General features: G+C 51.3%; 8 protein-coding genes across 9 annotated transcripts; 4 read left to right on the forward strand and 4 right to left on the reverse strand.

Annotated features, from left to right (window-relative positions):
• The first annotated feature begins 2816 nt into the window (after positions 1-2816).
• Positions 2817-5938, forward strand: PV06_08334 (uncharacterized protein). The gene has a single exon (XM_016409656.1). The coding sequence runs from the start codon at positions 3615-3617 to the stop codon at positions 4014-4016; it is 402 nt and encodes a 133-aa protein (XP_016259964.1). The 5' UTR covers positions 2817-3614; the 3' UTR covers positions 4017-5938.
• PV06_08335 (uncharacterized protein) lies at positions 3039-3458 on the reverse strand (the record flags this gene model as incomplete). The annotated part of the gene is made up of 1 exon (XM_016409657.1): positions 3039-3458. The coding sequence occupies one exon, from the start codon at positions 3456-3458 to the stop codon at positions 3039-3041; it is 420 nt and encodes a 139-aa protein (XP_016259965.1).
• PV06_08336 (uncharacterized protein) lies at positions 4229-5121 on the reverse strand (the record flags this gene model as incomplete). Its single annotated transcript, XM_016409658.1, has 4 exons — positions 4229-4329; positions 4392-4529; positions 4584-4634; positions 4806-5121. 4 exons carry the CDS (start codon positions 5119-5121, stop codon positions 4229-4231), a joined length of 606 nt encoding a protein of 201 aa, XP_016259966.1.
• Positions 5939-7897: 1959 nt separating the features above from the next.
• On the forward strand, positions 7898-8299 carry PV06_08337 (uncharacterized protein; the record flags this gene model as incomplete). The annotated part of the gene is made up of 1 exon (XM_016409659.1): positions 7898-8299. The coding sequence occupies one exon, from the start codon at positions 7898-7900 to the stop codon at positions 8297-8299; it is 402 nt and encodes a 133-aa protein (XP_016259967.1).
• Positions 8300-13049: 4750 nt separating this feature from the next.
• Positions 13050-14557, forward strand: PV06_08338 (uncharacterized protein). Its single transcript, XM_016409660.1, has 2 exons — positions 13050-13478; positions 13536-14557. Exons 1-2 carry the CDS (start codon positions 13154-13156, stop codon positions 14384-14386), a joined length of 1176 nt encoding a protein of 391 aa, XP_016259968.1. The 5' UTR covers positions 13050-13153; the 3' UTR covers positions 14387-14557.
• A 75-nt stretch (positions 14558-14632) lies between these two features.
• On the reverse strand, positions 14633-17208 carry PV06_08339 (uncharacterized protein). The gene is made up of 3 exons (XM_016409661.1): positions 16808-17208; positions 16426-16748; positions 14633-16363 (listed from the first exon to the last, which is right to left on the reverse strand). Exons 1-3 carry the CDS (start codon positions 17181-17183, stop codon positions 15893-15895), a joined length of 1170 nt encoding a protein of 389 aa, XP_016259969.1. The 5' UTR covers positions 17184-17208; the 3' UTR covers positions 14633-15892.
• A 1795-nt stretch (positions 17209-19003) lies between these two features.
• Positions 19004-22545, reverse strand: PV06_08340. 2 transcript variants are annotated; one of them, XM_016409663.1, is made up of 2 exons: positions 22480-22545; positions 19004-22390 (listed from the first exon to the last, which is right to left on the reverse strand). In XM_016409663.1, the coding sequence occupies exon 2, from the start codon at positions 21276-21278 to the stop codon at positions 20634-20636; it is 645 nt and encodes a 214-aa protein (XP_016259971.1). In that variant the 5' UTR covers positions 21279-22390; positions 22480-22545; the 3' UTR covers positions 19004-20633. The 2 variants fall into 2 exon arrangements, with proteins under 2 accessions (XP_016259971.1, XP_016259970.1); XM_016409662.1 differs by having other exon boundaries at positions 19004-19878; positions 19930-22545.
• A 167-nt stretch (positions 22546-22712) lies between these two features.
• PV06_08341 (uncharacterized protein) lies at positions 22713-24364 on the forward strand. The gene has a single exon (XM_016409664.1). The coding sequence runs from the start codon at positions 23099-23101 to the stop codon at positions 23438-23440; it is 342 nt and encodes a 113-aa protein (XP_016259972.1). The 5' UTR covers positions 22713-23098; the 3' UTR covers positions 23441-24364.
• The last annotated feature ends 1339 nt before the right edge of the window (positions 24365-25703 follow it).

The raw sequence follows: 25703 nt of genomic DNA on the forward strand, positions 1-25703 counted from the left end.
CTGTTGTTGCCCTCTCTCTTTCGGCAGCATTCGATGTAACAGCGCAGTCTGTGGTGGGATGACCAAAGGACCGAATGCAATGCACCTGCACCATGTAGCTTGTTGACTCCGTGGTAGGAGGACCAAAGGACCTAACGGAGTAGGCCCTGTGGTTATGCAATGAGGCGATACAATGCAGTGTGTTGGCCTCATCTTGGGCAGTATTCGATGCGGCAGGGCACTCTGTGGTAGGATGAACAAAGGACTCAGCCGTGTAAGAAGGTGCATTGTAGCGATTTAGTGTGTTGGCATCACTTTGAGCGGGATGGATATCGAAACGCACTCTGCGGTAGGAGGAAAAAAGGGCTGAGCCCTGTAGGAAGATGCATTGTAGCGATGTAGTGTGTCTGTCTCGCCTTGGGCAGCATCAATATCGAAACGCAGTCTGTGGTAGGAGGAACAAAGGACTGAATGCAATGCATCATGTAGCTTGTTGTCGGCCTCAGTTTGGGCATCGTCGATGTAGCAAGGCACTTTGTGATAGGAGGAACAGAAGACTGCGCCCTATAGTCTTGTAGGAAGGCAATGTGACGATGCAGTGTGTTGGCCTCATCTTGAGCAGCATCAATCAATATTGAAACGCAGTCTGTGGTAGGAGGAATAGAAGACTGCGCCCTGTAGTCCTGTAGGAAGGCAACGTAGCGACGCAGAGTGTTGGCCGCAACCTGGGCAGCATCGATATCGAAACGCAGTCTGTGGTAGGAGGAACAAAGGACTGAGAGGCAACGTAGCGGTGCAGTGTGTTGGCATCACTTTGGGCGGCATCCGATGTAGTAGTGCACTCTATGATAGGAGGGAACAAAGGACTGAAGATGCAATGGCAAGTCGGTAGTCTGTTTGGCCTCGCCTTGGGTAACAATGCAAAGAACCATGGGGCGAAGTAGAATGTAGATAGAGTGAGAGAGAGTCGGTGAGAGAGAGTCGGTGAGAGAGAGTCGGTGAGAGAGAGTGTGTGTGTTGGTGTGCTGCCATGGCTGGGCGCCTGTTGAGATCGCTTCGCTTTTTTGGGGCGTCAAAGTTGGCAGAAATCATTGGGTTAGTTTAACCAGGGAGAGAGAGAGCCCTCGCTTTTTGGTAGGTAGCGATAGGTTAGCTCGGTTTCAGGTAGGAATGGGCGCCTCACTTTTGGGGGGCTTAGGGATCAGATGCAGCAGACATGGGTGTCCCTCGGCAGCTAAACATTCTTTCCCCCCCCCAAAGAACCACCGAGAGAAACTCCGTTTGGGCACCAACGGAGCAAAAACCTCGGGCCATTGGCAGCTGACCAGGCGTAGCCCAGCACTCTCCCCGGAGACTCACCGGTAGACCCCTGTACCCAGTAGCAATAGGCCACCACACTTTGGGCATCAACACACCAGAGTGAACATGCTCACGATTGGCAGATGTAGTAGCCTTGATACGCCTGTAGTACAATGAGGAATGACAAAATCTGCTGACGAACAATATCGAGAGACGAGGCAAGTTGAAGCCACAAGTAACACCTTGGCGCCTCACTTTGAACTTGGACAGGCAAATAGGCACTTTCGCCTCGAGCAGCAAATAATGTAGCAGAAAACATTGAACAGATGACCAGGTGTAGCCTAGTAGTCTGCCCCGAAGAGTGCCGATAGAATCACATATTGGGCAGCAATAGGCGCCTCGCTTCGAGGGGTGATGGGCGCCTCAACAGGGCAGTAACGTAGGCAACCTACCAAGTGTGTGTAGCCTAATATCCATCCAGTAGAAACCTCATCTTGAGTAGGTAGGAATACTGTAGGCTGTCTCTGGGGCATTAACGCCGTAGACACAGAAGTCAGTCAGTAGGTGTAAGCCTCACAGTCTGCCCGAAGGGTGCCGAGAGAATCACATGTTGGGCTGCAATTAGCATCTCGCTTCGGGTGGTAATAGGCGTCTCACCAGGCTAGTAACGCCCGAGGTAAACAAGGCAACCGACCCAAATTTTAGCCTGATAGTCTCCTCCAGTAAAACATCGAGAAGTCTGCATGTCGGGCAGTAATAGGCATCTCGCTTCGCCAAAGGTCATTCAAACGTACCAAGCAGGGAAAAGGTCGCCTAGAAGCAGGTGTCTCAAGCCTAATGGGCCTTCTCCAATAGGGCACCACCCACCGAGAAGTGGGCAGCAAGTAAGCAAGTAAGCAGGCAACAAGGCCTATCAGCTCACTCTTCTTTTCTGGTTTGGGCATCGAAACTGTCAACGCAGAGAGAGCGAGGCAAAACTCGCCTAGAAGGAAAGTGGTGTTAACCTTCACTGTATGTTGTGTGTTGTGCAAGTGCAGTTCGTGCAGTAGTGTGTGTGCTGGGTGGTACGCCTGAGAGAGAGAGAGAGAGGGAGAGAGATTGACATACCGTAGAGAGATTGACATACCGTGTGTGTCACGACTATGCGTTTTGAAATGATGGAATCTGGCAATCAAGAGTTACAATCACAACACTCAAGATGATTGGGACTCGTAGTTATTATCGCGTGACAGTCTACTAGGGAATTGCGTAGAAGGGTGATTCGGATGGCCAGATGTTTGCCAGAGGTACGGAGTATGTAGACTTGGGAATGGCTGAGGGTGTTAGATAAACTACTGCAACTGTAAACTGCGCAATCACCCCCAAATTATTATTATTATTATTATTATTAATTACTGCCCAAAAGTATGTACAGGATTCTGATCATGTGAACGAAACTGGTGCTAGTTCGGGGAAACTACGGAGTAACCTCGGCCTATCTATATGTGTGTACTCTTCTCTACTCTTCTCTACTCTACTCTACTCTACGAAGACCAAGACCAAGACCAAGACGAAGACGTGGACCAAGGCGAAGACCAAGATGAAATCACCATAAAGTAAAACTGGAAAGAGAAACAAAACGAGGTTGGCGTCGAATCGGTTGGTTTTCTTATTTTTTTTTCTTTCTTTTTTTTGTTTTTCCTCTTTTTTGTCCTTTTCTTTTCTTTTTCCACCCGGCCATTCTGGACCCAGGATTTCATCCACCGGAAACCCTTGGTCCTTTAAAATATACATATATAAATATATTCCTGTTCCTTCACAGGGTCGAATATTCTGTGAAGAGCAGGCGGTAGATATGGACCATCGCGTAGGTCCGTCGATCGTAAGGTGTCGCCCACCAGGCCCCAATCATGGGTTGCGCTGGTGATGATGTAGAATAGAGCTGCTGTCGGGGGAAGAGACGACGGTGGCGGGTCGTCCGGGGTGATTGATTCCAGTGATGATGACTGGCCCTGGGGTGCCGGGTGCGTAGAATGGGGGTTTGGTGACGGCGAGGATGGCGGTGACGATAAGCCTTGCCGTCGCGCAGGAATGGGTGGCTTTGGGCCGATCCCATTGGCCAAGCGAGGTGCAGACGTGGGCTTGGAAGGATACCGGGTCACCTCGATTGTGTCTCCTATCTCACTCTGCGGGCGAGACATTTGAATGACCCGGTTTCGCACACGAGGTCTCTTCCTCGGGCACCACGGCCACGGGCACGCACAGAGTATGCGTTACCGTGCCTATACCCAAGGCACGACGGGTATGTTGCGTCACAAGGTATCTCTTGTGACGTCTGGGGACCGGAGTGGTTGGTCATGATCCCAACCCGCGCCAGCACACCCCACCGGACGGTGCGGATTCCCGAACTTGCGCGGGCCCTCTCGGTAGTTCCTCCGCTCGTCGACCCTTTCACGGTGTCCCTGTCGTCGGAGGTGACGGGGGAGGTGACACCGAAGGGAGTGACGACGAAGGAGATGACGACGAAGTCGAACATGGAGGCGAAGGTAACGTCTCATCATGCTCGTCCTCGTCATCACCGCCTAGGGTCCACGAGGGCGCAGTCCTTCTCGCCGGCGCAGGCCTTGCGGTGGGCTCAGGCCAGTTCGGGGGCCTGGACCTTTTCGCCGCTTTGGACCCGGCTGCTTGAGCAACCTCGATCGTGGGTCCTTCGACTGGGAGAGACGCTTCGAGGGCACAGCTTGGGGCCTGGGGCATAGGGGGCCACCCCGGTCGCCCTGGTCCCCATCGTCGGGGCATCCCCCAGAACGCTGGTGGTACACTCTCCTGCTCAGGGAGAGTGTCAACGTTGACACCGGCCGGCCGCGTTGAAACCAGGTCGTTTAGCGACTCTGGTTCGACATCAACATCTGTGTCACGCGGTCAGTCATCAACCTCAGAAGTCATGGTGGTGGGGGAGGGGGGCTTGAGGCTAGCCTGGACCGACCTCGGTCTCTGCTTCTGATACACCAACGGGATCTTGGTCCACGTTGGTGGCGACGCCCCCCTCGGCGTCCGAGCCATCATCAGAATCTGTCAGTCCATGTCAGTTGGTGTCTGGAGGTTTGTATGTTTTTGGGGGTTGGGATACTGACCTGAGCCGGTGTCATATTCATCTTCATTATCATCAGAGTCTGATGCAGACGCGGGTGAATCATCATCAGGCTCATCACCCGCGTCGGCATCAGACTCTTGAGGAGTCTCGATGGCGACAGCAGAATCTCGGGGGGATTCTATCTCGGCATCAGCGAACTTGTCATGGTGTTTTGGTTTTGGGTCAAACTTACCTGGCTCCACGTTGGTCTCATTGTCGGTGACCAGATTGGAGATGGCCATGACTGTTTTGGGAAGACATCAGTAACAAGAAGATGGAGGTGTGTGTGAAGATGATGGACGGTTGGGAATTGGGATGGGAGATGACCCGATATATATAGACATCGAGCTGGGATTTTGTTGGGATTTGGATGGATCTTTGGTTTTTGTGAAAAGGGTATATGTCTGGTACTGACCATTTTCCCCCGGGGTGGAGGAGGTCCGATTGTCCTGGACAGAGGTTGTGGTAGAGGTTATTTCAGCGGAGGTCCGCTTGTCATGGTCGGAGGTTGTGGAAGAGGTCAATTCTGCGGATGCCCGATTGTCACTGTCATCGCCGGAAGGTTTTTCAGTAGATGGAGGTTGGGACACGGAGGAGGCCAAGGTGGAGGTGGTGGTTCCGTCACAGAGAGGGTTCTTGGATTCCGGAGCGAGGCTTGAACACTGTTGATTGTCCATGAAGGGTTGCCTGTGAGGTGTTGCATGTGGTTGATTGAAAGAACTGCAGGGCATTCAAGTCTGGTCAGCCACGGACTTTGCTTGCATTCGACGTTGACGGCAAAGAGCGTGTTGGGGAGAGAGAATGGTAAAGGCGCATGTGATGAGAGTCATGTGTTTTTGGAAGAATGGTACATGTGATGAAAGTCTCATGTGTTGAGAAGGGTACTGGGTAACATGTGATGAAACCCTCATGTGTTGAGAGAAATGGAAACATGTGATGCAAGTCACGTGCTGAGAGGTTCTTGTGGCCTTTGAGGAGTGGGCGAACTGGATGCCATGGTTTGAAAGGAGTATGGGGTACTTGCCTGGGTAGCGTCTTCTGAGTAGCTCAGTGGATTGTGTTGATTTTGAGTTGTGAAGGACAGAAGTTTAGATTGCGGATCGAAGGGGAAAGTCTCGAGTTCTTATACCCTGGAGGTTAGGGAGTGACGTTGAAGGGAAGCCAACGTGTCGCTAGGATCTGATCTCAACCCCCCGGCAATCTTTTTGACGCTATCGATCTCCGGATAAAGGTGGCGTTTGATCCGAAGTTTACGTTGTTGAGATTGAAGTGGACTTACTCGTACCGGAGAAGGCAAGGCGTCAAAAAGGGGGCAGTGCTGGAATCGAATGGTAGAAGATTTGATTGGAAGACCAAGATGATATTGTTGGTTGTTTGTGGATCATAACATTGTCACATTGTGATATTGGATTGTGGCTTGCATTGAACCATTTGTTCTGATGGTGGCAGTAACTTGACCCTTTTACTAGGGAACGGAGTACGCAGCAGCAACAGGAGTTGCTCATCGCTACAGTTACTATCGGTAGAGTTATCATGGACGGAGTGGCTGGTACTGTTGTTAATCTCCCTCATTCAATCGCTGTGGCTTTCATTTACAAGTGTGGCTTGCCGTAATTGTCTGTCATTTCATTCCATGGCTGCTGATATTTTGGTGGTTGGGGATTGTAATGACAAGACACTTTGTCAGTCTCTACAGTCGGCATCCTCGTCTTTTGAGTCGACCACTCGATACAATACAAGTCCTTCTTTTACTCCACCTTACTGCATGCATGATTGATTTGATTGCCCAAGTTCAGCTCCAACTCTCCGACATGGGACTGACAACCAATGTTACTCGCGAGGGTCACACAAAAAGGAATTCCGGAAATGCAGGCAAAACTATTTCCGTGCTGTACGGAGGAAAGGGACAAGTCTACGGAGTGGAGGCAGTGTCAATGTCAGAGAATCCGTACGGAGTACTTCGTATCCTAACAGGCAAATGGCCTTCCACACGCCGATGGACAGGAGTCGAGTCCTTGCTTAGCGCTTCTTTCAGCCTCACCAGCTTCAGGAGTAGATGTGTGTTGTGGGGATGTCGGGTCCATACTTGGTCAAAGTGTAAGCTCAACCCGTCCGGGGTTCGAAACCACTTGCTCCATGGCAAAGCGAGAAAACTCTGGACTAGTTGTTTAGTCCCCATGCACGGCCGAGCAGTATGCAACACGAGGAGGAGAAAAAAGAAGAGACAAGAGAGAGAGAAAGCGATAGGCTGAGAGGGGTGTGTGACACAGTGTGACCGGTGTGACAATTTTTGACACCCAACGATGATTCCGGAGAGAGGTATTGGTCGGTCGGTCGGATTTCGTATTTCAAAATGAAGCTCACCCTTGGCGAGAGTATGTTGATCTGGCGTGATGGGAGCTGCCGTTGAACGTCCAGCTGATGTCCTGTCCACTTCGCTTCGCCGCGGAGTTGTGTGTGGGTTTTGCGGCAGGTCTCGAACATCCCACACGAGGTTGGCTTACGGACGTGTTTGACTGGTTATGACGTGTGCGGCACTGCCGTTTTGGCGCCCAGCTGGTGTCCGGCTGGTATCCTGTTCGTTTCGCCTCACGCCACGGAGTTCTGTGGGTTTTGGCAAAAGGTCTTGAACACCCCGGACGGGGTGGATGATGGTGGATGTCAGAATCAAGGAATCAACCACCTAGTCCGTCCGTACACTGACATCCAGAGCAGGGTCAAGTGGTGTTCGAGACCTTTTGCCAAAACCCACACAACTCCGTGGCGAAGCGCAAGTAGACGGGACCATACAGTAGAGGTTAAGGCCTTTCGCTTCGGGTGTTCGCTCCGAAAGAATCATCGACTCTGTCTCGGGGCAGAGATCAGCCACACTTTGATATATCATTGGGTCTCGCTCTGGGCAATGGTACACACTCGCTTTAACCAGGGCCTAGGCCACACTTGAGAAATCATTGGGCCACGCTCCGGGCAGGTATAGGCACTCGCTTTGACCAGTGTCTAGGCGACACCTGAGGAATTATTGGGTGACGCTTCGAGCATTCTAATTGGAAGACTAGGGCCTAGCTCCGGGCAAAGATAGGCATCGCTTTGACCAGGGCCTAGGCCACACTTGAGGAATTGTTGGCCCTCTCTGAGGGCAGGGATAGGCATTCGCTTTGGTATCATTGGGCCACGTTTTTGTGCCTCACTTTTGGGCGCATCGACGCCCGCAACGAGTAAAATGGTCGAGTCGCGATGCAGGTCTCAATTTTGATGCATCAACGCCTCGTCCGCGACGAGTACAAAGTTGCAGATAGTCATGAAGGGTCGAGTCGAGATGCAGATATCTAAGGAAAGTCCCCCTCTCAAAGAGTCTTTCCCGTAGTCCCATACAGTCGTTCCAGAATCGCAGACAACCTTGTCTTTCCAAAGAACCTGAAGCCAACTTGGCAACGACAACGCTCAACAGCGACGACGACGACAACAACAACAACAGCAGCAGCAGCAGCAACCGGCAACGGCAACAGCATGGGAGTAACACCAAACAAGCGAGAGAAAAAGAGACGCTCCAAGAAGCCGAAGAGGGGGAGCAGAGGGGAAAGGCGGAGCCAGACCGAGTGGTCGACCCAGTGGGAGAGCGAGTGGGAAGGTTGCGAGTGCGAGGCCGAGGCCGAGGACGCGCTCGTGTACGAGAGACAAGCCCAGATCGCAGACGAGTTGATCCAGATTTTTTGCCCGGACGACGAGGCAGCACCAAACCGGTCAACGAGAACCACCATCACCATCACCACCACCGTCACCACCGTCACGGACACGGCCACCGTCACCACCGTCACCACCACGACCTACATCATCACCGATCGACCAGCACTGCACGGGTTCGTGGCGCCAAAATTTGCCGACGAGGAGGACGACCACCACCCTTTGTGATGGCCATCACAACCACCACCACACGCCCTCGTATCTGGGATGTTGGGTGGGTGGGGAGAGAATGCAATGCTGCAATGCATACCATAATGTGACGCCTCATGTACGAGGGTACTGAGAGAGATAACAATACCAAGTACGTAGTGACTCATAGCCGTCCAAGGGATATCCAGGTGGAATGACAAAATGACATGACATGACAAGGAATGAACAAGCTTTGATTGGATTGATAACTCCGTAGGAAGAGGGGAAAGAAGGAGGGGAAAAAGTGATGGGCGAAGTGATGGGCGAGTCGAGGCCAGCCGGCCAGCCAGCCCAACAAAAAACAATGTGATGTATCATCTTTCCATGACCCTTGTAGCAAAGATAGTCCACCAAAAGAAAAGTCGAGGCGTCATTGATTTCCGTTGAATACGAGGTGTGTGCTGGGTTGGTCGGTTGGGGGTTGTCTCGAGAAAGTCCGTAGCGTTAGTCAGTCCGGTTACACAACATGAGTCTTTTTTGTGGCAGGTCAATCATGAGTGTGAAAAGGTCCGTAGCCTGGTTACACGACATTGTTGCAGTAGGGTACGTCAGTCAACCACAGGATGTCCGGAGGGGTCATCATCCTCTCATTGTGTACCGTAGAAAGTTGTCCGTTGTCGGAAGAGACTTTATTGGTGACTTGACGGCAAGACGGGAAGATCGTTTTGGTCTCGAAGTCTGGCCCTCCATGATTGCCAACGCTGACTGAAAAGGAGGGGTGGGACACACACCGACTGGACACTTTGCGGCGAAGCGATGTGGGACGGGACACCAGCTGGACAGACCAAGTGGGCGTCAAAACGGTGCCGCATGTGATGATCAACAAACCTCGCGGGCTAGTAACGGAGTAGCGTAGCTCCGTGGTTCGAAGGGAAAAAATCAAGGAAACTCACCTTTGAGCCTCGAACTAGGTCCAGCCAACCCGTCCGGGGTTCGAAACCTGTTGCAAAACACCAACACCACTTTACGGCGAAGCGAGGTGGGACGGGAATCCGGCTGGACACCAGCCGGGCGCTAAATGGGCGCCAGCTGGACGCCGTCGGCTGTGCCGCACACCCGCAACCAGTCATCGTGTACGAGTCCGGTCCATTCGAGTCTCCGAGTGAAGCTAGCTCTCAGACGCCAGATCAACAAACCTCCCAAGGAGTGTTGGTGGATGAGAAGTCAAGAAAATCGCTGACACCACACCCCGACTTGGACAAGTGTGAGCCAACCCGTCCGGGGTTCGAGACCAAACAACCCACTCTGCTGTACTTGCTAGCGAATTGTAAGTGGACCGGGCACACTAGCTGGACGCTGAGCCTGCGAGGCGATGCCGCACATCCCACAACTCATCACACCAGATCAACATACTCTCGCGACGGGTCGGAGAGTGGGCTGACGGAGTGTCCTCGTACGTGTTTGACTGGTTGTGAGTGTGCGATATACTGTTGGGCACCGCTGTTGGCATCCAGCTAGTGTACGAGTAAAGCGAAGTCTCTCTAATGCCAACGCCCCGAGTGAGAAGGCCCTGTAGGGAGTCTTTCCAATTGGAATGTATGCCACCCCCAACACCCAGACTTAGCCAAGGTGTGTACTTCTCATTGCCGCCCTAAAGCGAGACCTATCTGCCGCCCGATACCGCCCAGTATGAGTCCCAGATTGAGGCTCATTACTGCTCGAATCGAGACTCATTACCGCCCATTACTACTACAACTTTAGCCCTATTACTACCCGAAGTGAGACTTATTACTGCCCCAGAGTGAGTCTCAAGATGTGGCCTGTTACTACCATTACTTGACACTCTAGTGCTACCCGGTACTGCCCAGATTCATGTCTCATTACTACTCAGGGTGTGGCCTATTCGCTCCTTAAAACGCTTGCTCGACGCGACGTCCATTACTGTCTGATACTACCCAGTGTGTAACCTATCACTGCCTGAAGCGAGACTCATTACGAGACTCATTTCGAGGCTCATTTCTGGTCAATGCTCTCACAACCTGAAGCCCTGTTGCTGCCCAAGGTGTGACCTATTGCTGCCCCGAAGCGAAGGCCCTCATCTCTACCTACTGTAGCCATATACGCGCAAAGCAAAGTCTCTCCAATGCCACTGACCCCGGATGAGGAGGCCTTGTAGGGAGTCTTTCTGATTTGAATATATGCCTTCTGCCCAGACCTCACTCATAATGCCAACTCAAAAGTTGACGGCTTCAATACTAATCCGAAGATCGTCCGTCACCTAAAGTGTGAGGTGTGTGTGTACTGTGACGCCTAAAAGAGTGATGCCGCCCATATTCTTATCCCGATGACTACTACCACCCAAGGGTGTGTGCGCCTAATTGCTGCCCAAGGTTAAGACCCATTACTACCCCGAAGCGAGACTCATTTCCGCCCAATGCTCCCCCAACCTGAAGCCCTATTACTGCCCCGAAATCAGACGTTGTCGCTACCTGATGCCGCCTAAGAGCCATGTCCCTTATGGTGCCCAGAGTGTGTGTGGCCTATCGCTACTCAATAATACTCAAAAGTGAGGCCTCCAATTACTGCTCGACCCTCCCAAAGTGAGGCGACCCTTTATCGTCTCGGACTGTGCTCGAAACGTGCCAATCTCTCTCCACACATGGTGAGGCCGATAAGTTTCCCCTAGGCGAGATTTGCCTTGACTCTGCTTGACGGTTTGATGCCTAACCGGAGACTGAGGCTGCTATCATACTTCACGGTGCCCTACTGAAGAAGGCCATTATGCTACATGCTGCACAAATACTGCTAGGCAATCATGTCTGCCTGTCTTTTACTGCTCAGAGCGACATGCCTGCTCCTACGTAACAAAAGAGCTTCTCGATGCTCTATTAAATGGCTGGCTGGTAGGCTATAAGGCTACTTACTGCTAGGTGATCATGCCCGCTACATTGATGCCTTAACCAGAGAGCAGGGTGTCGACCTTGTTACTTGCTGCCCGCTCGGCATGAGGGGGTGCTAACTCAATACTCTACAGGGGTGGCCATTAGGCTACCTAACCCACCTACTACCAGGCTATCATGTCCACTACGTTACTACCCAAGCCGAGGTGCCTATTTGTCTACTACCCGCCCACCCTGGGACCTGCTACTCCATGCTCTACTGGATGGTCATTAGGCTACACATTACCTACTAGTAGGTGAGCATGTTCGCTACGTTGTAACTCAACCAGAGGGTAGAGTGTAGTCTATTACTTGGCTGCCCGCCCCGTTGTGAGATTGATACTTCTCGATGCCCTACTGAGTGAGACTATCAGGCTACGTACTGCTGGGCGATCTTTCCTACACGCTACAGTTGATTGCCACAAGGCGAGACGTCTATTGCTTACTGTTCACCCCGACCCAATGGCTACTTCTAGGTGCTCTACTTACCATTTAAGCCATTAGACTACACGCTGCTGGGCGACTCATGTCCGCTACCCTGCTGCATTCCAGGCCTACTACTAGGCGACATGCCTATTACTTACTGCCTAAACACAGAGAATACTGCCCAGTTCTGAGGCTACTACTCGGTGCTCTCCTGGATGACTGGCAATAAGACTAAACACACTTACACTACTAGGCGACCTTTCCTGCTTACTACAGTTTAATAACCAACCAAGAGAACTGAGATACGGCATATTGCTTGCTGCCCGCTCGTCATGAGGTTACTACTTCTCGATGGCCCTACTGAACTGGCTAGTAGGCGTGCCTGTTACATGTTACTGGGCGAACCTTTCCTGCCTGCTACAAGTTGATGCCCAAAGCGAGAACGCCTATCGCTTGCCCTGGGGCTGCTCTACTCGGTTCCCCTACTTAGGTGGCTTGATAGGCTTACCTGTTACCTGTTGTTAGGCGAGATTTGCCTCGTCTCTGCTTGACGGGTTGAGACCCATCTCAGAGAGACTGAGGTACAGCCTATTGCTTGTCTGCACTGGCCGCCCGGGCTCGTCTTTGCTACCCAAGTTAAAGTGCTTATTGCTTAGCTGCCCGCCCACTATGAGACTACTACTCAAGTGCTCTACTGAATACCTAGCCCTAAGTCTACACACTTATACTGCTAGGAGGCTCATGTCTCCCCGGGTTGGTGCTCAACACACGAGATCTTTCGAGCTCTCTACGGCTATCAGTCTACACACACGCACACACACACACGTCAACAGGGATCATGTCCGCCTACGTCGCCGTTCCATGCGAGGTGCCTATTGCTGCCCAACCTATAAGCTTCTTAGTGCCCTACTGGAGGAGTCTGGGTAGGCTACATACTGCCAGGCAACCCATCTGCCTGCGTTCGCTGACCTTGTGGACTGCTACTTTTCGATGCCCCTACTGGATGAGACTATTGGTTACAAGTCCTTTCCGAATGGTATCTTGAGTTGATTATTTGCAACTCCAAGACATGTAGGACTCAGTGCCCTTTGGTCACTCAAAATCCTAGATATTTTACATTATTGACCAATCATATAAAGTGCCTAATAGTGGCATCATATTATTGCCAAGAATTATTATGGTATGATCTAGGTTGCGTAGAGGGAAAGACTTGGATGGCTGGAGGAGGGTACAGTACTGTGGCCACAGAGAGGGTACCTTGGGCGCTGAGGACTACTTCTGGATTATTATTACTCCTATGCCGGTGAGGGTTAACTCTGGCTGTGAGGCTGTGAGGGGTTTGGGATTACGTAACTGACTTGGCTGGCTAGTGACCACAACAACAATCCCAAGTCAACATATCATCACCACTGGAATTATTTGTTAGCAAACTGCGCTGCTCGGCCTTAAAACAATACCTACAACAATGTCACCAATGCTCATACTAGTTCTTCTTCTTCCATGAGCAATATGGCCTCAAGACGACAAAATGGCTAGCGGGCATGCAGACGACGATCGTGTCGTATGGTCTCGTTACCCGCAACCCTCACATCCTGAGAAATCCCAAAGTCTCCCCAGCAAAGAGCGTATTCTCATCCTGCATCCCGGTTACGACAGAACTCTCCTCATACTGCCTCGTCTAGATGCTGGCGGTTTTCACCATGAGACGATACGAATCGCCTGTGGTATTCTCGTCAACAACTCGTGGGACGGCTTCTTCTCCTTGGGCAGAAGAGGCGAAGATCCGGTTCCATTGACAGAAACGATATTGAAAGAGGGAAAATACTATTTCCAGACATCACGATCACTGGACGGTGAGGACACTTTCCCCAAGAAAGTAATCTCTTACGAAGCATTCTAATGAGGACTAGATCTGAATTATGCAATCACTCCCAACTTTGGACACTGGCGCTTCCCATATCAGAATCTCCCTCCTTCCTGGCACGACATTTCCTCCGACCTCTCCTCCTCTGAGCAATCTTCGCAACCATACCCGTTTGGTAGTGACAGTTGCCGAATCACACTGTTCGAAGACGGCGTCGAAGATGCCTACCTGATCCCCCGCACCGAAAGGCATTGGTTCAACTCCAATTTGGGCCTGTATACCAACACCACCACAAGAGCAGACAAGCTTCAACACCCAGACAACATGATCCGGCTACGAAGCGATATACACAAAATTTTTGACGCGAAAGTCTTCACCATCGTACCCATTGAGGGACGGTTAGTCGTGTCCTGCTTGAACGCAATGCCTCGCTCTCAGACTGCACAAATTTACCATGGCGTCGAAATCCACCAAATCGAAAACCGAGATCTTCTCGGAGAATTTCTATTCGCACGTTTTGCGTACACCATCTTTGAGCTCCTGCGAGGATTCTTGGAAGTAAATGCAGAAGTAAAGCTCCGCCTTTGGATCGACAACAAGATTACAGAGGAGATTTGTGATTCGGAACGTTCCTCTCAGTTTGCCAGAACCACAGCAAGTCAGGGTAAAAGTTGTAGCGCCAGTCCGCGCAAGCGTCCACGTCCGGGTCCGGCAGGCACCGGATCGGCCGGGGATAGTGGCGATATGTATAGTGATGATGAAGATGATTCGGAAGAGGAGGTTCGAGGTCGTAAACGGAGACGAAGCGCTTCTTCCGAATCAAAAGACTGGTTCGAGGAGAGGTGGATGCCGAGCTTTCCTCATAGCCCTCACATGGAGGTTACAGTTCAATATTGATATGGACTGTCGACGGTACACGCATGGTTGAGGCTTTTGATTATGCTACAGGTGTTATTGAGGGCCGCCGCAGCAGTGTTGGCACTAGCCACATGACCAAGATCTCCTGATATAGATCAAGTGGTATAAAAACTCCTCGTCCAAGCCAACTTGTACCAGCAGTAATTTCGTACCGTCAGCAGCCAGACAGACTTTGCCTTGCATTTGCGTAGCATACCAAATCGGCAGCACTTCCAATCCTTTGCTCCCTTCATACCATGCAGCTACTTTGCTATGTTGATGCCCAAGGCGAGGCCAGAAAATTTCATTCTACAATGCTGCCTTCTTACAATGTGTTGCCTTTTGCAATATTGCATTCAGTCCCTTGTTCCTCCCTATCACGCAGGGGTCCTCACGTCAACAAGATATGGATGCCCCAAAGTGAGGCCAGCAGATTGCATCTTGCAATGTTTCATTCCGCAATGTTTCCACTTTACGACATTGCATTCAGTCTCTTGTTCGTCCCATCACAAAGTCCTGTCACTCCAGCAAGGCGTTTGATTACCCAAAGTGAGGCCAGCAGATTCCCTTTTGCCCTGTCACCTTTTTGCCCTGTCGTCTTTTGCCCTGTCGCCTTTTGCTCTGTCGCCTTTTGCCCCGTTGTCTTTTTGCCCATTCTGTGATGGTGCCTTTTTGCCCAGTTTGCCGTGTTGTCTTCTACAATGTTACCTTTTGTCAGGTTGCCTCTTGCCATATTGCCTTTTGCAACAATGCCATGTTGACCTTTGTAAAGTTGCTCTTTGCAATATTTCCATGTGGCCTTCTACAATGTTGTCATGTTGCATTCTACAATGTTACCTTTTGTAAAGTTGCCTTTTGCAATGTCGAGCATTCGTTGCTGTGATCTTACTCCCACAGAGACTGCTTGGTGTTTTGCCAGGCACATTCAGTTCTCTCTTTTCTCCCTGCCAGGCACACCCAGTTCTCTCTCTTCTCTCTACTAGGCACACTTAGTTCTCTCTTTTCTCCCACCGTAGAGTTCTTACTTAAGCAAGATATTGATGCCCAAGATAAGGGCTTTGCTAAAGAATGAGATATCTTGACCATCAGAGATGTCACAACCATGGGTTGGAAACACGACTGAAGAATTCAGTACGAAGGAGAGCCTTTTGGTTTGTAGGTGTTGTTGATGCCGCAGCGCAGTCTCTTCTGGTGTGGGCGCAGGTGCAAGAGAACAAAGCAGCTAAAACTTTGGCTGGTCAATGGTGAGGGGAAACACAGTAAACTCCAAATAATTGTAACAATACAGGATCCCGATCATGTGACTAGTGCTATTTACCTCGGCCTGCGCCCACACAGACACGAGCCTGCGCTGCGGCCTTGATACCTTCTCAGAACACGCTCCTTTGTACTGTAACCCATAGTCGTGATAGTGAGGAACTCCATAACACCAGCGCTCGCATTTCTCATAAGCATATCGATAAGTTAATCAGACATTCATTCCAAACACACATATGTGCAGAATAATCAGCAGACACGAATCCGCCCATCCACCCAGCCATGAATCCGTAAAGCAGTGAAATGGCCCAACGGAGTTGACCCATCCACAGAGATTCCTCCCTTGTCAAGGTCGTAAAGGATACTGTCAATATAGCTGCCGGCAGCGCTCATGTGAAGTATCTTTGCAATGGCCGCGTGGATAGCAAGTAATCGTGGAGAAGGAGGATCAATCGTTCGGGTGTCAGTCAGGAAAAGTGTACGAGTGACAGGGAAAAGCGGATGGCGTCCTATGCCAGTGTCGGTTGAGTCGATGCGGTAGGTATGTTGTTCGTTTCCTGTGGCCTCAAAATAGGCCTCGAACCTGCCAAAAAGGTCATGGAAATCATGAGTCAATGTGATCGCATTGCGTGGGCGGTCGATGTTAACGCCTTCAATCAGATGTACCACGCCATCGTCGAACATGTTCAAGATTGCAAGCGCTAGTCTTTTTGACTCATCCTTCGAGAAATAGTTAGTTGCCTGTCAGGTCAAAGATGCTCAACAAATAGTAGCGAACATACCAACTCTGTCTTCCCACTTGAAAGAGTCATTAACGAGTGAGGCATAATATGTGCCACCTCCAACGTAGTAAACGTGCCTCTTTCTTCAGACAGGAGATTTCCTTCATCGTCTTGTGCGTTCTCCGCGCCATCCCGAGACACACGCGTCCTCATTTGATCACGGTCAAATGTGCGTGAGATGACACAGCGATAATGATCACGTATAAGGCATTCACCTCTCAAAGCAGCCAGCCGGTCGGTAGTTCCGGCGATGGTATGTACACTTTGCACGTCGGAAAGGATCGCAGGCGAAGGTTGAGGGGTTTTTTTCGTTGTAGCTCTCACTAATTGGCGCACCGTCAGCGGATATTAACTATCGAAACTCCGATCAGAATCATCTTACAGGGAAGGAAGAAGTTCTCAAAAAGCGTCTGTGCGAAATCTACCAATCTTGGTACGTGTTCGGACGCAGGGGTCGATTCCGACGGCGAAACATCACTCGAGATCTCTGTATGTCGGAAGAAGAAGCGCAGAAAGTTGTCCTTGGATGTTTCGGATCGCGCGAATTCGTAGGTCAATCGTACGAGAGTGATGGGTTTGTATGGCTTCGGATCTTGCAACGGTTCGCATGCGTCGATTACTGCAGTAAAAACACGCGTCCAATCCTGTCGTTGTTCGGGGCTGAGCGGCGGAGTTGCTGCGCACGAATCAATCACTCCCTCGAGGGACGATTGATGGCGATGATGGGGTTCAGCTGGTGAGCATTGTGCAGTCGACATGTTCACCGTTGTTCCCTCGAAGTGTAGAGAACGGTAAATGAAATCTAAACTGCGCTCGAAGAAAGCGAAGGCGGATCGCTTAACCTTCCATAATGGTCTGCTCCCAAGCCACAGGAGCTTATGGTACAACCACGCCTGAGTGACGCCACAAGGTGTGGCTTGGGAATTTCAGGCTTGGCAGGATGCTTTCTTTCCGTTTGGCGACTTTTCGAGAAGTCTAGGCGAGGCGAAAACTCTCGCTACTTCTCGATGCCCTACTTACACATTCAGGTCATTAGGCTACCTGACTACTACCTTGCTACTAGGCGATCATGTTCGCTACGTTGCTAACCCAAGTCGATGTATCTATCGCTTACTGCTCGGCGACCATGTCTCGTCTCGATGCTGCCCCCGACACGAGGCTTTCTCGGTGCTCATATTGCAACCAACGTCCAAAATACCTTTCGGAAGGACTTGCGGCCATCAACAATATCTTGCAAGACAGCAAACCCGTCTGGCCACCCGGATTCATTCACAAAAGTGTCTCACATGGAACCGCACGCATCTGCGGCCACCGGTGGTGTCTCGCGACAGTCGCATGCGCTCGGGCACTACCGAAATGCCCTCCTTTCCATTGGGTCATGATGGTTTACCCGAACAGTCTCTTGTCCTGTCGCAGGGTCGTGAGGCGACACAGATCACACCATCTTTCCGCACGAGACCCGCATGGTCTATCCTCCATTGACCTCTGAACACCCCTCTCTGAACTTCTCCCTTTGTGACTTCCCGGCCTTTTTTGCTGGCACCAGGGATCCATCGCCTGAAGGGCCCTCGTGAGATTCGTGGGACGCTACTGGTGGCCGCAGATGAGAAAGAAGATCTTCGCTTACGTCGATACGTGCGATACCTGTCGGCGAATGAAGGTCCTCAGGCATAAGCTCTATGGGTAACTACGACCACTTTCTCAACCATAGAGACCGTGGCAAGACATCTCTATGGACCTTATCACAGGCTTTTTGCCTGCGAGTTATCGTGGAATCGCATGTGATGCGATACCAGTGGTGGTAGACAGATTCTCGAAAATGGTGAGTTTCATCCCCTGTCGAGGGACAGTCGACGCTGTCGAACTGGAACAGTCAGCACTAGAAAGGATAATCGCAAGGTTATCAACGCCCCGAGGTTCATCGTCCCAGACCGAGACACCACCTTCACTTCATCCTATCGAGGAGCTCTATGCTCGTACCTTGCGACTCACCGACTATTCTTAATCGCCTACGGCTAGCACGAAGGAAGCAGGCGAAGCACGCCGAGCACGACCTTTAATAGATGAAGAATCGACAGACTCACGAGGTCTGTCAGGTCCAAGTATGCAGGACGACGCATGATTGCCGCAATAATGCTGCAACTTTTTCCGAAGGACATCTTGGATGTGTTGAGTGCAAGTCCTTCGGAACGGTGTTTTGGGTATGTCGCGCAATAATAAATAATTGCAAGGCCTAATGATATAGGGTGTCATGGTTACAAGCCCTCAGTATTATCAAGCTTGAGTGTGTTGCGAATTAATAATGACGAGTCCTAATCATCTTGGGTTGTGTCATCAAGTGTGGTGCACATATCCTAGATAGTTTAAGCTCGGTGCACATTCATCCTACATAGATATTTTGAATGATTGCGCATTTCATCCAAGATAAATACATAGAATGATTGACATGATTGACCCAATCAAATGAGAGGAGTGTGTCAGACAGTGACATCATATTATTGCCAAGAATTTGTTGTTGACTGCCAGGAGTTGCGCAGTTGGTTGAACTAGGGGACCGCAGAAGGGAAGACCTGTGATGCCAGAGGATCACATGAGGTCACGTGGCGCCGAGCGCTACTACACTTGCTATTGATGGCAGAGGGAAGTACTTTGGCTGCAATAGTTGTGACTTGGTGGCCACCTGAGACGCCTACTGACTGCTGATGAGAGCTAAACACTAGTCACATGATCAGAGTCTTGACAACTCGGTACACGTGATGGCTGGTTGGTGGTTTTGAAGGCACTCTCCATCAGCAGACCCAAATGTAACAAAGTCTAACCTGTAAGAATATGCCTTACAGCGGAGCTTGTTGCCTTCGTTTCGGGGGCGTCAACAGGTCTAACTCCCGGGTAAGCAATGTAACAAGTTCTGGCCCGTAAGAAAACCCCCCTTCTGTAGATGTCATTACAATACGGCCTATTACTGTCACTTCTGGGGCAGCAATACCGCTAACGTCTGCCCTGTAAAGTTCCGACGAAGCGTCCGAACGCCACCCTCCTGCCTGGCGCGTCGTCGTCGACGGGATGGTTCCACCACAACAACTCTGGATCTCTGGATCTACCTTGACCCTTGTCACGTCGGCACCCCTGTCCGAGAGAAGGATCCGAAGTTGAGACCAACATGCCTCGATGAGATGAGCTGTGAGGGCTTTGGGGCATGCAGGGACTTTGACATTTCGACTACTGTGCGAATGTGAAACGTACAGCAAGCCACCCTCTGTTTTCTCGATCCTTCATGACCCTCCTTGTTTTGACACTTTGTTTTGACCGACCAACGCGGAGCATATACTCTCAGAAACCCAACCTCTGTGTGGGGAGTACCAGATCAACTCACTCGCCTCAACAAACATAAAAAGAGTCCCTCTTCCCACCATCATCTCAACACCTTCTTCTCCCCAACATCTTCCCCTTCTTCTACTACCATTAATACTTGTACTCTGTACTTCCTTGACTGATCCTACTTACCACCACTCTTCATTCACACCCACTTCCCCCACAAAACGACAACAATCAAGATGCCCTGTCGATACGTCTTCTACAATGTCGTCGACATCAACGGTCCGGAATGGAGTGACCGACGGGCATACCCGGACATCTTCGACGTGACGATCGCCGACGTCGCCGTCCTCACCAACCTCGGGATCAGGAGGCAGTCACAGTTCACCGACGACATGCTCCGCGTACCGGGTTGGGAGGGCTACGCGGGCTTTCACGAAGACTTACTATGTACGAGGACCTACCCTTTCCACATCTTATCCCTCTTTTCCCCCTCTCTCACTCGGTTTGACAAGACAACCCCGCGACATCACAGGAACCTGGTTTACTGACCGTGTCCCTTTTTTAGCCCCGAGCGGTGTACTGCTCTTCACCAGAAATGCCAGCAGGGGACAGGCCGATCCCGAGCGGCAAATTCAACTCCGAGCCTTGGCCAACGAGGTGGCTTCTACACCTTGTCTGAGATTCTGTCGGGATTACCCGCACCATTGGACGACGCCCTTGCTGCCGTGTTTTTTGGCCCCCCCGGGCATACCGTTTGCGATGACGGCGAACGCGAACAGAATGACGGTGAGGTTCGACCCCATCGCGTTTCCGGAGGAGCACATCCCCGGGGAGGAAAATTGGGCCCCATCCGGGGGTTGGGACGTGTCGGAGGATGAGGAGGAGGAGGATTACGAGAGTTCACTACGTGAGAATGACGAGGAAGAGGGAGAGGGAGAGGAGGAAGAGAGAGGAGAGGAAGAGGAGGAGAATGAAGATGAGGACGATGAGGGAGACGAAGACGAGGAGGAAGATGAGGAGGGAGATAAGGAGGAGGAGGAGGAGGAGGAAGACGAAGATGAGGAGAAAGACGAAGATAGGGAGGGAGATGAAGATGAAAAGGGAGACCAAGAGGAGGAGGAAGACGAAGACGGGGAGGAGGAGGAGGAGGAAAGAGGCGAACGCCCACCACCTTGGACATCGTTGACGACGGAATCCCTCGAGAGACTGTTGGTGTCGAGGTTTGAAAAAAGGGGCTTCAGGTTCTCCAGGAGCCCGCTGGAGGACCTCTTGTTCACCTCGCAGTCGATCGTGAGGATCATGTCGCGCACGTCGAGCGCCCACCAGGTCGCGGTCTCGACGTGGCTCGGGCTCATCTCCGGACTGCTGGCCAGCACGGTGAGGTTCATGCCGTTGTCCGACAGCGTCACGGAATCCGTGGACAGGTGCCTGGCGGCGTTGGTGTTGCTCGAGAGAATGTCGACGTCGCCATTCTTTTCTCCGACGCCGCCGAGTTGGCTCGAGAAAGGGTCAACCATGGCCCTGCACAGGTGCATCGAAGAGGTGTTGGAGTGGCAGTCGTGATCATCGTCGGCATCCAACGAGGGGTCGATGGACACGTACAGCAACAAAGTGTCCGGTGAGGTCTACGATTTCCATGTGTCCGAGTCCGTATGTACAAGTTCTTCCGAAAGGTCATATCTTTGGAATGTATTTATACTTTTGTACTTGTAACTCGTTCCCAAAAGGTGTTTTGAATGTAATGTCATGACTGTGCGTTTGAAACACGACCAAAGAATTTCAGAACGAAGGAGGGTCTATGGATGGTGTCGAGGCCAGTGCGGCGAGCAGTCAGCACTGGTCACATGATCAGGATCTTGGCATACAAATGATGACTTCGTACGGAGGTACTTGGCAGCTTGATGGCTTAGTCACCCAATAATTCCTGTTCACAGGGTCAGGGCAAGTGTTCCGAGTTAACTCTGCAAAACGACTCCAAGATCACGTGTGTAATTCTGGTGTCGAGGCTGTCAGGATCTTGATCATGTGACTGGTGCTGCGACTTGTCTCGAGTGTGCGCGCAGCACCCAAACACTGCGCTGCGGCCTCGACTCCTTCGTAACGGATTCCATCCATCCAAACCCATAAGTCGTGACATCGATACTCGAGTCGTTGTTACTGTCCTTGTGGATGTTTCTCCCGATGGGTGCCGAAAATTCGGGGCCCATGGCGTCTCGTCCGTCGTCAACGAGTCTCCCTGTTCTTTTGTTGGTGTTCCTGGAGGGTCCCAAGTCGTCGTATGAAGCCGACTCGAGGGTCCGGATCCAACAAGTGCCAGGGGGGGCATCACATCTGATCCACCCTTTGAAAGGGTTGGTTCCGACGTGACCATGGCAAAGTCCCGACTCGGTTCCGTGGTCGTTCGCGGCAGTTGTACAGTAGAGATTGCCCGACTTTGCCTGAGCGCCGCTGTCGGACCTCAACCCTCGAATCTCTCCTTTGGTTGCCTCGGGATTGTCAAGGGAGGGTTACCCGACGCCGAAGGAGATGACAAAGACAACGAAACCCTCTTTCCGACTCATATCACGAGCACAGACACAAGCCTTGCGACCGAATAGTTTTTGGTTTCTTGGTTCTTTGGGTTTGTGTTTGGTGTTTTGGGTCGCTGCTTTTGATGGTTGGCTTAGTCAGTCTTTGATTTCCCTTTACTCCGTAATAGCAGCCAGGAATAATTTCACAGAGTTCTTTAGCCCTCACCATTTCAATAATTTTACCCCTTACTAACTCAAATCCCTCTGACCATCATAGGAGTAATGCTCGAGGGTAGTCTAGGAGTATATAAACCCTCACCAACTCAAGCGTAATTAACTCCAATATAGTTACGAGGTAAAATCACCACACCTAAAATAGTTAGGATTTGCAAATAATTAACTCAACATGTAAGTGCGAAGGCCACCAGCCGTCACCATGATCAACATCTATCGACGCAACCGTCACTTCGCTGCATGGTGAGCATTTGCCCTCGTTCAAAGTTTCTAATCAGGCAGAACTTGTCAAGACATGGCCCGTGCTTCGATTTTTATTGAAGTTTAAGTCTGAGAATACCTTTTAATATCACGGGTCCAAGCTCGTCGATGATGCAGAAACCTTGGAATATGAGAACTTTGATCGGTAAGATGATGAGCCCAGGCTTCCCCAAATCACTTCGCAAGGTTATGCACAGGAAGTATTTAACATCTCCCCCTGCTGCGTATACAACGCCTCTGTCAGAGAGATTTCATCTTTACTTGTCATCACTCGACACCGAAAACACCCCAGAAGCGCCGTCTGAAACCCACCGACAGCAGGAAATCATACCTATCCAATTTCAGCCAACATGCGCCTACCGACATTGCTGGTGTTTTCCGCCGTCTCCGTGGCCGCGTCCGCACAGGACTGGGCCCCCTGCGCGGGCTACGTGACCGACGTCTGGAACGACTACACCAAATGCACCTGCCAGGCGTCGATGGAATGCTATTCGGCCGACGGCTTCACCTTCTGGCGGTCGAGGCTCGACTGTAGCGCCATCACCCCGGGCTACAAGGTCCGGGCCGTCGTCAACATCCCTTACTGGTTCGACGACCATTCGGATTGGCTCGAGGCACCGGGCACGGTGTATTCCGACGTGGACACGAACTCGACCCCCACCAATTGCTACGTCGACGTGACCACCACCTAAAGGGGAGAAGGTGGCGCCGACGGAGGATGGAGGTGGACAAAACGAGAATCACACGAGGTGAAGAGAAGGGTGTAAATAAACTTACCGAAACCGGAGAGAGGAAATCATGTACGAGATATCAAAGCTATATGAATGAACAGGATGAGGTTGAACTCTTTTGTGACACCTCAAAGTACCCTTGGAGGCATCTATTCCCTGGTATCAAACCATTTCCCAAACAACATCCTTCATTCCAGCTCGTCCATCATGATGGGTGATGCCGAGATGACGAAATGACCAATACTATGCATACCCCATACGGTAGTCCCAACGTTGGGCTTACGTGGCCCCGGAAGGATAACACCGTAGAGGGTTATAGTGGAAAGAGTAAAACCCCTGTCTCAGAATCTCTCAAGACACCACTGCCGGCCATTTTTTGTCTCTTCACAAAACTTCTTTGGGTGTTGAGTTGTGCATAAACGAGTTTCATTTGCTCATCATTGGCATTTCCGGTATATTCGGTCGGTTCGCGCTTCAAGCCGAGGTCGAAGACAAACGACGGGAACATCATAGGCCGCAGCCGTAGCAGAGCCCCAAATAACAGTGCCAAGCTCATTATGCAGACGGTTTTGCGATGGCAGGGCCACTGCTGACTTCCCAGATCTTGACTGCGCCGTCCATGGACGCCGATGCGAGCCGGGTCGAATCACGAAGAGGGAGCCCATCGCCGAGGCAAAAGACTCTCAACAGTAGGTTTGAAGGGTTGAGTTGAAAAGAGTGGTACTCACCGTCTCTGAGGCTCATGCGCCCTTTGAGACCATGAAAAGGAGCCTCGTCATCTTCCTCGTCATCTTCCTCGTCGATCGACTCATGAACTAATTACCCGCGCACATAATCAGCTCACCACCAGCAAGCAACAACCCGAGATGGTCACACAAAAGCCATCGGCCGGCCGCTCTTCCGTGACGCGGGCGTTGTCGACCTGTTGAGGTGCGCGGCCAAAGGCCTATTTGTATCCGACTACGACGTGCGACGCAATGCCTTGCCAGAGTGTCCAGGACTGCCACTCTAACCAAGAAGAGGTCGAATGGACCTCGATGCTCAAATGACGGATGCAAAGTACCTACTCAGCCTATCTATCGTCAAAGACTGTGGTTTCTGCCAAAAGAAGCGCTTCTGTGGTGGAAAAACCGCATGCTGGAATCACAACAACTGCAAAGGTCTCGAAGACGCTCGACTCCCGACGTGAGGACAAGGACCGACTTATGAACTGCGCTCATGGCTCAAACGGCATCAGCAACAATCCGAGATGGTCACACAAAAGCCATCAGTGTCCGGTACCTCGACTCTGTTACAACCGTTACAATCGTGGGAAGAGCTTGAAACACCTCATGAATGTCTTTCAGACGCAGTTCTTGAACAGTTGACGGATTCTTCCTCCCGCTACCACGTCCGGGACTGCCACTCCAACCAAGAAGAAGTCGTTAAACAGACCTCGATGCTCAAAAAGACGGATGGCAAAGCACCTGCTCAGCCTATCATCGGAGACTGTGGTTTCTGCCAAAAAGCGCTTTCTGTGGGAAACGCCGCATGCTGGAATCGCACAACTGCAAAGGTCTCGAAGACGCTCTCGACGCTCGACGTGCGGACAAGGGATCGACTCATAACCTGCTCTCATTTGGCTCGAACGTCCTCCCCTTCAAGAGCTGGTTCTCGGTTCTGCGGCGCGCACAAGGTTCAAAGCGGGAAAGAGGTATACGGACATGGATCAAAGGGTTACAATCTTTATATGTATTGTGACAGGAGTAAACGAGGAAGCATCAGTTGCGCCCAGGACGTGTCTGTAACTCGAATACAACAACAATAACAACAACGTCGAACTCGGAGGTACTCCTGACACGTAGAGACGCTTTCATGAATTGCGCGCTGCGACGTTCGCAGCGCTTCCCCCAAGCTCTGTCTCTGTCACTGTCCTCGTTCACTCGGAACCCTCCTGACAACATTCGTCGCACACGTCGCCCTTACCGCCAGACAGCTCGTACGGGCCTTTGCGACCTTCAACAAGGTGCCAGGTCCATGGAGAAACTAGCACTTCATGGTACACCCCTCGTTCACACTGCGCGAGCGACAGCGCCATCGTTTTTCCGCAAAACCCGTCTCCTTGATTGTACATGCCCATGTGTCTGTTCATTTTGCTCCTGACACTGTAGGCGAAGCAAAGGCACTCACACCCCTCGCGTCACTCATCTACCAATGATAGCACCCTTGGCGGGTCCCCCTCCTT

Source organism: Exophiala oligosperma, assembly GCF_000835515.1.
Source record: "Exophiala oligosperma strain CBS 72588 unplaced genomic scaffold supercont1.8, whole genome shotgun sequence".
Classification (NCBI taxonomy): domain Eukaryota; kingdom Fungi; phylum Ascomycota; class Eurotiomycetes; order Chaetothyriales; family Herpotrichiellaceae; genus Exophiala; species Exophiala oligosperma.

Coding starts and splice junctions, on each gene's coding strand:
- PV06_08338 (XM_016409660.1), top strand. CDS start 13,154: ATGGCTAGCGGGCATGCAGACGACGATCGTGTCGTATGGTCTCGTTAC. Junction 13,479..13,535: donor GACATCACGATCACTGGACG/GTGAGGACACTT, acceptor AATGAGGACTAG/ATCTGAATTATGCAATCACT.
- PV06_08339 (XM_016409661.1), bottom strand. CDS start 17,183: ATGTCGACTGCACAATGCTCACCAGCTGAACCCCATCATCGCCATCAA. Junction 16,749..16,807: donor TGAGAACTTCTTCCTTCCCT/GTAAGATGATTC, acceptor TGCGCCAATTAG/TGAGAGCTACAACGAAAAAA. Junction 16,364..16,425: donor CAAGTGGGAAGACAGAGTTG/GTATGTTCGCTA, acceptor TATTTCTCGAAG/GATGAGTCAAAAAGACTAGC.
- PV06_08341 (XM_016409664.1), top strand. CDS start 23,099: ATGCGCCTACCGACATTGCTGGTGTTTTCCGCCGTCTCCGTGGCCGCG.
- PV06_08334 (XM_016409656.1), top strand. CDS start 3,615: ATGATCCCAACCCGCGCCAGCACACCCCACCGGACGGTGCGGATTCCC.
- PV06_08340 (XM_016409663.1), bottom strand. CDS start 21,278: ATGCACCTGTGCAGGGCCATGGTTGACCCTTTCTCGAGCCAACTCGGC.